We start from the raw sequence: 9,934 nt of genomic DNA on the forward strand, positions 1-9,934 counted from the left end.
TGTTCCTACGAGCCATTTACTTGTGTACCTCCATTATTTTTTCACCGCTTTGGTAGTGAAAAACTCGAATGTAATTGCTTCATTGGCCGAGTTTGTCTCTGTTATCGTAACTCAACTCGATTCTTCACAGGTCACCATTATATATAAGAACTTTTGGGCAACTTAATTATCAACTTTCGAGGATTACAAAGCTCTTACAACACAAAAAAACAAGTGTCAAAACCTCCTCCTGTTGTAGTATTCAAAGCAATGGACCATTCTAAAACCATGACAGTTTCCAAATTACGATTGCACAACCAATAAAATTATACTCGTAATACATCTACAATAATCATAATGTAGCAACAAACCGAAATTTAGGTCACAAACAAAATCCTACAACTTCCAACAACCACACAAGAAAAGTATCACAAATCTATACCCTTGTCCAGAATTGGATATAGTAAAAATTCAAAAAGACAAGTAATAATCCAAGAGAGACCATCGAATTGTAATAAGTTAATAGATAGATCATCATCTCCCTAAAGCCCCAAAAAGTCTGATCCTACCCTCCCAGTTAGGCATGATCAATCAGCAAAAATAGTTAAATGCTGCTGCTACACAATCATCAACAGCATATATACACAAATGAAGCGCTCTCTCTCCTATGTACTGGAAAGTGAAAAATCTAGTCACAGTCAAACACGTTGAATGCATGGGAAACGTTTGACTTCAGGAACTGGGTTCATCAACACCAACCACCTCCCCATTGGCTAGCTTTGGTGAATCTGATGTGTTGAATCGTTTTTCGTTGGGGGGCCCATCTTGTAATGTGATCTTCTGTATTGAAACATAATTCTCAGATGCTTCATGTGAAGATTGAGACGCAGTACCCGCTTGAAGAACCTTGTTAGAAGATTGAATCCATCTACTCCAATCAGTACGTCTCCTAACCTTGTCACCCTGAAAAAGTAAAAACCATGTTTGCTAAATAATATATGTAGACAACGAGCAAGATTAAAGTATTACACACACCTAATATTTGTTTATACAACAAATGATTTGTATATCAAGAGTACCTGAATTTCAAGAGAGGTTGAATCTCTTAACGATTTCAAGATCACCTGAATATCTTTTGTGAGAAGTTGAACCTGAATATTGATACAATAAACAACCATGAATCAAAACTAGCAATATAAAGTTATTAGTTAGCGAACAAAGATCAAAACAAAGCACGAATCACAAAGGTGAATTTCACTATCTTGTAAAGTACATGTAAACTCTTGGATACTACTTACTCGACGAAAACCAGCTATTAATGAGATAGGCACCCATCCTCCTTCATCCATATGCGACCTCAAAAAGTTATCTTTTATCAAATTATCATCACTGTCATAAACAAAAAGACTTTAATGAGCCACACATAAAAAGCAAAGTCCACTTATATACTATTGTATGTAAACTCACCTAAAATAATATTCGATCTGTTTGAGTATCGGGTCATCCAAAGGAGGATCCATGACAGGAATAATTTCAGGCCCTGAAGCTCCAGGGTAAAAGAGAGGTGGTGCACCACCCCGATACGGCTCAGATGGTATACTAGGTAAATATACAAATGGTGCACCCATATCTGCATCAAAATTTACAAAATATCAGTTTCACAAAGTGAAAATCAAGAAACAAGTCGGATAACAACTTACCATAACCCATTGGGGCTCCATATTGGTTTACAGGCTGATTAGGAATAAATGGAGCAGGATGAGGTCGAATAAATCCTCTAATTGGTGGAGGGCCCATTTGATGACTTCTAGGACTCCGCCAATCACGATCACCATGATCACGCCTTCCACCATTGTTAAAGGGCCGAGGACCAAAGTTATTCCTCCGACCCGGATTCCTATTCAAAGTATGATCCTGCACAACACCACCACCAATTGGTCTTGGGGACCAATTATTAGGGTTAAAAGTAAGTGGTGGTGGTGGCGGCATCAAATTACCAAACATTTCAAAAGTTGGAAACGGGGGCGGCAATGGTGGCGGCTGTGGAGGCCTATTGTAGCCTGAAGACACACCAACTCCAACCCCACCCCCACCGCGCTTCATTGGACGATTGCGTTGATGCGCATTGTTGTGATTAGCATGAGAGTTTGCACTAGACTTAACATGTTTTGCTGGTTGTTGCAAAACCACAGGTGCCTGAAAATAAATCATTACAACTAATTTAATTTTCTATAAATAAAAAAAAATGAAAAATAAATCATTACAAATACGGAGTAACTAGATAGAAAAACTGAAAAATAAATAATTTTAAAATTACAATTCTATTCTATTTACATAATATACCTAATGCACAAGATACATATTACAAGATAAATTTATTCAATTTAATAAGCCAAAAGAATATATCAAATGAAAAAAGATAAATTTATTCAATTTGATGAATCAAAAGAATATATAAAATATAGAAACAGACCGGAGATACAGAAGCAGATATATCAGACATCGGTTTAGAAAAGGACTCCGATTTAAAACCGGGTCGGGTCGACTCGGATAAAGCTGGCCAAGAAACAGCACCCATCACCGGCGAATTACCACCTTCAACGACACCGTTTACCACCGCCGAGGGTTTATTCCAAGCAGACTTCTTTACATCACCAGCATTGCAATCACTAGCACCATCTGAGCTTTCCGGCTGAGTTTCAACCGGAATCGTTACCCGATCAAGAGTCCGATCAACAGACTCCGTCACCAGAGATATCGAATCATGCTCGTTTCCACCACGAACAACTTGTGCCCAATTTATAACGCTATTATTGTCACCGCCGTATTCTACGGAATGAGTAATGCCGGCGGTAGATGAATCAGCCGTCATGATTTCGTCAAATTAGGGTAAAAACAAAATTGATCCTTTTCGTCAAAAAAGTACGTTAGGGTTAGAGTTTAATTGATATATATAATGATATAATGATGAGAATACAAACATTATCAATGTTGCATAAATCTTTAACATTAATAAGAGGTATCGTGATCAGTAAATGATGTGAAACCGAATTAATAAAAACTAGGGTTTTATGAACAAAATTAGGGTTTTATGAGATTGAGTGAATGAATCGTTAACAACACACAAATCAGGAGAGAATGAATTTTAGTGAGGTTTTTGGCTGAGAAGAAAAAAGAAGGGAATGAAGATGGTGATTGGAGTTGGAATAGAATGAAGTGGGGGGTGGGGTTTCTCAGGGTTTGGTGTCGTTTATGAGGTTTAGATCCATTAGTTATTGGGCTTCGGCGCAAAAACGAATTTAGAAATTTACAGGATTTTATAGATATGTAACAAGTTAAGGTGGATTATTTCTTTTTTATATATTTCGGTAAGATAATCATTTATCATTTTTAATGCTTTAAGGAACCATATCACAAACGATTTTTAAAATAGGAAAATATTGGCTAGAACATAAAGTATATGGAGATTGCCAAGTTAGTAATTTCATATTACTAGAGAAGAAATTAGTATCAAATATATATAGGTTTTACTATATAAATATTTTCAATGCCTAAAACATTATTTTTTTAATTTATTAACGCTAAAGTTTGAAAATGATAGATAATGAAAGACATGATTTGACCTCGTAAGAGATGTAATCTTAACGAGAACGAGTTTTACAACTCTATGAGTCCTTTTTAGGAGTTCAACCCATAGATTAATAGATTAATATATATATATATATATATATATATATATATATATATATATATATATATATATATATATATATATATATATATATATATATATATATATATATATATATTGGTAGGATCAAGAGGGAAGTAACCAATCAGGAGAAAGCGGGGGAAGCAAAATTTTTTTTTTTTTTTTTTTTCGTTTTTTGAAAAAACCTTGTTCACGAACATTATAGATAAGATGAAAATATGAACATTTAGTAGAGACACTTTGTGATAAATGTTTTTATTTTGGCGGAAAAACGTTCGAAGAAGTAATATATAACAATTCTCGTGTTTTTCGAGCGTATGTTGAGGTTTTAGCTATTGGGGTTTAGATATTAGGGTTTATAGGGTTTAGATATTAGGGTTTAGAAATTTAGAGTTTAGGGTTTAGATTTAGGATTTAGATTGAGTTTTTAACACGAACGGTTTAGAGTTTAGGGTTTAGGGTTTAGTGTTTTGGGTTTATGGAATAAACCCAAAACACCAAACCCTAAACCCTAAACCCTAAACTCTAAATCGGACTAAATTTTACTTCACAAAACATGAAAAAAAAGTTCATATTCTTCACGAACAATATTATCTTGAATGTTATTTTTGTTGATCGTTTTCCCGCCTAAATAATAACATTCATCACGAAGTGTCTCTTCTAAATGTTCATATTTTCGTGTGATCTTGATGCGGGAAAAAAAAATTCCCAAAAAAACGAAAATTTTTATTTTTTTTTTGCTTCCCCCCGCTTCTCCCCGATTGGTTACTTCCCCATTGATCCTGCCCTTATATATATATATATATATATATATATATATATATATATATATATATATATATATATATATATATATATATATATATATATATAGTGAAAGGGTCCCTAGAGAACTAGGGTATGTAGAGAACCTATAGCACCAACCATTTTTCACAGCACTTTCGCGAATTTTTCCCCGATCTGTTTTACATAGTCAGGGGTATTTTCGTCATTCAAATTAGGGATTATGGATTAGGTATAAATTCATTCCACAATACAGTTCCCATTCGACAATACAATTTTTTTTCGATCATTTTTTTGATCGATTTTCATATAATTCAATGGGAGATTCACATAATCATATTTCTACATTTTCGAACTTCACTGATTGTCGTCCTGTTCTAAATGATGATGGTAATGACTCAGATCGTATCGTGTTGTTTGATTCGAATGCCGATAACGATTATGGAGAGGGTGATCGTGAAGCTAATGACTTAGAGGTTTTCGAGTTTATTGATTCAGAGGGTGACTGTGAGTACATATCTTGCTCTGTTCATACTTGTTCATACTTAAGTTAGTTTGTACTGTTTTAAAACAAATTGTTTAGTATTATGTTTTTAGATTGATTAGGTGAATTTTATAGATACATTTCTTGGCAATTACCTGCAAACAGGTTGGGTTCAATCTTCAACCAGGTTGGGTTCAATCTGCAAGCAGATTGGGTTCAATCTTCAACCAGGTTGGGTTCAATCTGCAAGTAGATTGGGTTCAATCTGCAAGCAGATTGGGTTCAATCACAACAATAGTAAACTTAATGATTATACAGACTGAAGGTGTTAGATACAGATTGAGGTGAAGGTGAATTTACCAGATATTATAGGTGATTTTATAAGGTGAATTCACTAGATGTAAGTACATTTGAGGAGAAGAAGATGAGAAAATGGAGCAAATGAAGCGTGTCTGAAACTTGAATGGCAATCTTGGCAAGATACAGACTAAAAGTCATTTTTGTACACATAGAGATTAAAGTGTTAGATACAGATTAAGGTGAAGGTGAATTTACAAGATATCATAGGTGATTTTACAAGAATAATTAGTTACATAACATCAACAATATAGAATACATGTTAAGTGTATGGCTTCAAAATTAATTTTATGGGTTGTGAGCAGGTTTGTTCAATCTGCAACCAGGTTGGGTTCAATCACAACAATAGTAAACTTAATGATTATACAGACTGAAGGTGTTAGATACAGATTGAGGTGAAGGTGAATTTACCAGATATTATAGGTGATTTTACAAGGTGAATTCACTAGATACAAACTAAAAGTGTGTCTGAAACTTCAAATGTCAATTTTGGCAAGATACAAACTAAATGTCATTTTTGAGAGCTGGATGGTTCAATCTGCAACCCGGTTGGGTTCAATCTGCAACCCGGTTGGGTTTAATCTGCAACCAGGTTGGATTCAATCTGCAAGCAGATTGGGTTCAATCTGCAAGCAGATTGGTTTGAATCACAACAATAATAATCTGTATGATGGATTCACTTCAGTTTATCTACACATTGTTATTCAGTTTATGTACACATTGTTATTCAGTCTATGTACACATTGTACTTTGCTATAAAATGTCAATTTTTTTTTTTTCATTTTATAGGTATTTATGTCCCAGAAAATTATTGTGTTGGTGTTCAATCTATAAATACTGCTGGGAAAAGGTTTTTGACCCCCACGGTTGCTGATAGCGTTAAGCCATTAGTTGGGATGGTGTTTGATTCTATTGAAAGTGCATTTACTTTTTATAGTGAGTATGTTATTCAAGGAGGTTTTGAAGCTATTAAATCATCTTCAAAATGGGCTGAAGATGCTTCAGGGAATAAGAATATAACTCACAAATATTTTCTGTGCAGTAAACATGGTTTTAAAGAAGATAATGATAAGAATACAAGAAAAGATTTGATATGTAGTGCTGAAGTTTCTGTTGCAGACTTGGGTGAAGTGTCTACTGGTGATAATGATAACAACAAAAAGAAACCAAAGAAAAGGAAAAGACCATCACAGAAAGTTGGATGTTGTGCTTGTTTTGTTATAAATCTAAATTCCGATAATAAATATCAACTTTTTAAGTTTACAGACAAACACAACCATATTTTGGTCCCTCCAGAACATATCAAGCATTTGAAATCTCAAAGGAAACTTTCCAATTCTCAAAAGTGCTTTTTATTTCAGTTAGGACAATCGGGTATCGGACCAAATAAAGGTTACAGATTGTTGATAAAAGTTCATGGTGGTCATGAACTTGCTGGGGCTTCTAAAAATGATTGCAGGAATTGGAAAAAAGATGTCAATAAGTATATTTTAAAAGCAGATGCAGAGATGTTTGTGCAGATGTTAACTGCTAAGAAGAACTGTAATCCTGACTTTTTTTTAATATTTTACTGAACTTAAAGGTGAACGTCAGGAGTTAGCTGGTGCTTTTTGGGCAGATGCAACTTCAAAACGAAATTATAAGTCTTTTGGAGATGTAGTATCTTTTGATGCAACATTTCGTACAAACAGGTATTATTATTTAGTTTTTCTTTCTTTTCTTTATTTATTTTATTTTTTCTAGACAGTCTGTGTGAAGATTAATATCATTTTGTATTTTAATCTTTTTATGTATATGTTTAGTTTTTGTAATACTTTTATTTTACGTTTTATCAGGTATGACATGGTGTTTATCATTTACTGGTATTGATAACCATTTTAAATGTGTTACATTTGGTGCCGCTCTTTTAGCAAAGGAATATGTTCAACATTATAGTTGATTGTTGAAAGCTTTCAAAAAAGCTTTTCCTGTTGAACCTCAAATTGTAATGACAGATCAAGATCTTTCAATGCTGATTGCGGTTCAATCTGTGTTTCTTACAGCTAGGCATAGGTTGTGTATGTGGCACATTACAGGTAAAATTACATCTAAGGTACTTTATCTATGTAAACTGATTCTTTATCTTTTCCACATTTTTTATGATTGGTTCAATCTGCAAGCAGATTGGGTTCAATCTGCAATCAGATTGGGTCCAATCTGCATGCAGATTGGGTCCAATCTGCAATCAGTTTTGGGGTTTAATCTTCTTATGTTTACAATCAACAATTTTATATGTATCTTTTATTTTGTTTTTTTGATTCATTTGTCCTAATGTAGGTTGGTCATGCAATATCTAGAGCGGGTTTTAAATTTGATATTTCTAATATTGTTTGGACTGATAAGTTGGATCCTGATGAATTTGATCGACGTTGGTTTTCAATTCTCCATAAATACAATCTTGATGATCATAATTGGTTGATTGACATGTTTGATCTTAGACAAAAATGGATTCCAGCTTATTTTAGAGATTTGGATATGTCTGGTTTAATGAGAACATCTTCTCGGTCAGAGAGTGAGAATCATGTTTTTCAACAATTAATGAGTAGGAGTTCAACTCTTGTTGAATTTATATCTTTCTTTGAAACTGCTATGGAAATACAACGATATGAGCAGTCTAAGAATGATCACGAGTCTCTTTATACTACTCCCGAAATTGAAACGCAACATCCTATGGAGAAGCATGCAGGTAAAGTGTTTACTCGTGCAGCTTTCTTTATGATTCAAGGTCAAATGAAAGCTGCTACTAGATACTGTATGAGTTATAAAATACAAAAACTGTCGGAGGATACTACAAAGTTTTGTATAGGGGACACAAGTGTTAAAACTTCAAACATTGATGAGACTATTGACAGAATTGCAAATCCTTATTATTTCGATGAGTCGATTCAAAGATTCAGTGATGTTATTGTCAATCGTAGAACAAAAGAAAATTTTGCAACTGCAAAATGTATGAGAGAGTTGGTTATTTTTGCCGTCACATTTTATATGTTCTTAGAATGGAGGTTGTGCCCAAAACAATATTTCCATCCAAGTATATCAAGAGACGTTGGTCATTACAATCTATACATTTAAATGATCGACAAAGTTTGTCTTTTTTAAATCATAATGGATCGTTGAGGATGAATATTAAGGATATTTATTATTTTGTAGACCAATGCGTACATCTTAATAAGCGTGATCCAGAAAAGATGAAGGTGTATAGAGATTTAATAAAAGATTTGAAAGATAAGGTTTTTAGTGAATCTGGAGAAACTTCAATGATGGGTTCTAATAATGACCTGATACCTGCTTTGGTTGGACTTCCTCAGCCAGACAACATTTCTGTTCATGCACCACAAGGTATTCGGAACAAAGTATGTGGAAACAGGAGAATTATAAATGCTCGTCAAGAAGCTATTAATAAAAAAGGTCCAGCATTTCACAAAAGTTGTAAACACTGTGGTAAATCACAACATAATGTAAGATCTTGCCCAGATTTAAAAGAACAAGTGATTAGAGAAAAGCAAATTGCAGAAAAGAATGCTAAAAGAGCAGCAGATATTGGAAATAAACAAGGTTCTGTTTCAAGGTCTGGGATAGATCTTTCAAATGATATCCATGGCCCACCGTCAGAATTACCAAGGCAAAGGTTTGTTTTAAAGAATTTATAGTTTTATATAAAAATAATTCAACAACTGAATTTTGTGTTATGATTTATATAGGACTGCTGAAGAAGTGATCAAGAGAGCAAATTCTAGAGTTAACACAAACTGTACTTCGGATGAAGGTGAATTTTTAAGGAAATTCAATTTTTGTTGAATTTTACTAGAAACAAATGTAACATGACCTTAGAGAAGTTGTTTTTCAGTCAAACACTTGTCAAACTTGAAATAAATCATTCAAAATTGATCAAGTACTACATCATTATTATATAAATATTTATATACATTTTTTAAGATTATTTTATTTTTTTGTACTTATTTATTTAGTGAATTAATTATTCTATATTAACCGTGTTTGTAGGTTTTAATGGAGCACATTCTAAAAATTTTGCAATCGGGGGTAGCAGCCATGGACAATATAGGTTTTTGTAGATTTTAATGGAGCACATTCTAAATATTGCGCTTGCAGATCGACCCAATCTGCTTGCAGGCTATTGATTTTGCAATGGACAATTTAGGTTATAGTTTTGGTATTAATAAGATAGGAGACACAAGTAAACTGAGGAAGATGTTTTGAAAACCTATTATTGAATTTGTTTGAGAACCTATTATTGTTTTGATGAATTTTTTTTACTTTTTGATCTATATTTTTCATTTTGTCTGTGCAATTTTTTTACACACAAATTCTATATCTTATTGTTACTTTTTACATATTATGTGCACACAGATTGTAACTCTATAAAATCATTCAGTTTACTATTGGTGTATTTTGAACCCAATCTACTTGCAGACTGAACTTGATCTGCTTGCAGATTGAACCCAATCTGGTTGCTAAGAACTATTTTTGCGGAGTTTATAAATGCAGATTTAATTTTTCAATAATCCTTTAGTCACTATATTCATCTACTAAATTCACCTTCATATGTGGTACAGTTTGTA

The 9,934-nt window shown here is 33.3% G+C and overlaps 2 protein-coding genes across 2 annotated transcripts; one reads left to right on the top strand and one right to left on the bottom strand.

Moving 5' to 3' along the window:
* Window positions 1–316: 316 nt before the first annotated feature.
* Window positions 317–3,157, bottom strand: LOC139843296 (la-related protein 1C-like). The gene is made up of 6 exons (XM_071833366.1): window positions 2,453–3,157; window positions 1,680–2,175; window positions 1,447–1,609; window positions 1,278–1,368; window positions 1,059–1,130; window positions 317–942 (listed from the first exon to the last, which is right to left on the bottom strand). Exons 1-6 carry the CDS (start codon window positions 2,849–2,851, stop codon window positions 712–714), a joined length of 1,452 nt encoding a protein of 483 aa, XP_071689467.1. The 5' UTR covers window positions 2,852–3,157; the 3' UTR covers window positions 317–711.
* A 4,145-nt stretch (window positions 3,158–7,302) lies between these two features.
* On the top strand, window positions 7,303–9,427 carry LOC139840604 (uncharacterized). Its single transcript, XM_071830862.1, has 6 exons — window positions 7,303–7,390; window positions 7,478–7,542; window positions 7,632–8,403; window positions 8,505–8,982; window positions 9,056–9,120; window positions 9,357–9,427. The coding sequence occupies exons 1-6, from the start codon at window positions 7,303–7,305 to the stop codon at window positions 9,425–9,427; spliced, it is 1,539 nt and encodes a 512-aa protein (XP_071686963.1).
* Window positions 9,428–9,934: the final 507 nt, after the last annotated feature.

The sequence above is a fragment of the Rutidosis leptorrhynchoides genome, chromosome 4 (assembly GCF_046630445.1).
Source record: "Rutidosis leptorrhynchoides isolate AG116_Rl617_1_P2 chromosome 4, CSIRO_AGI_Rlap_v1, whole genome shotgun sequence".
Classification (NCBI taxonomy): domain Eukaryota; kingdom Viridiplantae; phylum Streptophyta; class Magnoliopsida; order Asterales; family Asteraceae; genus Rutidosis; species Rutidosis leptorrhynchoides.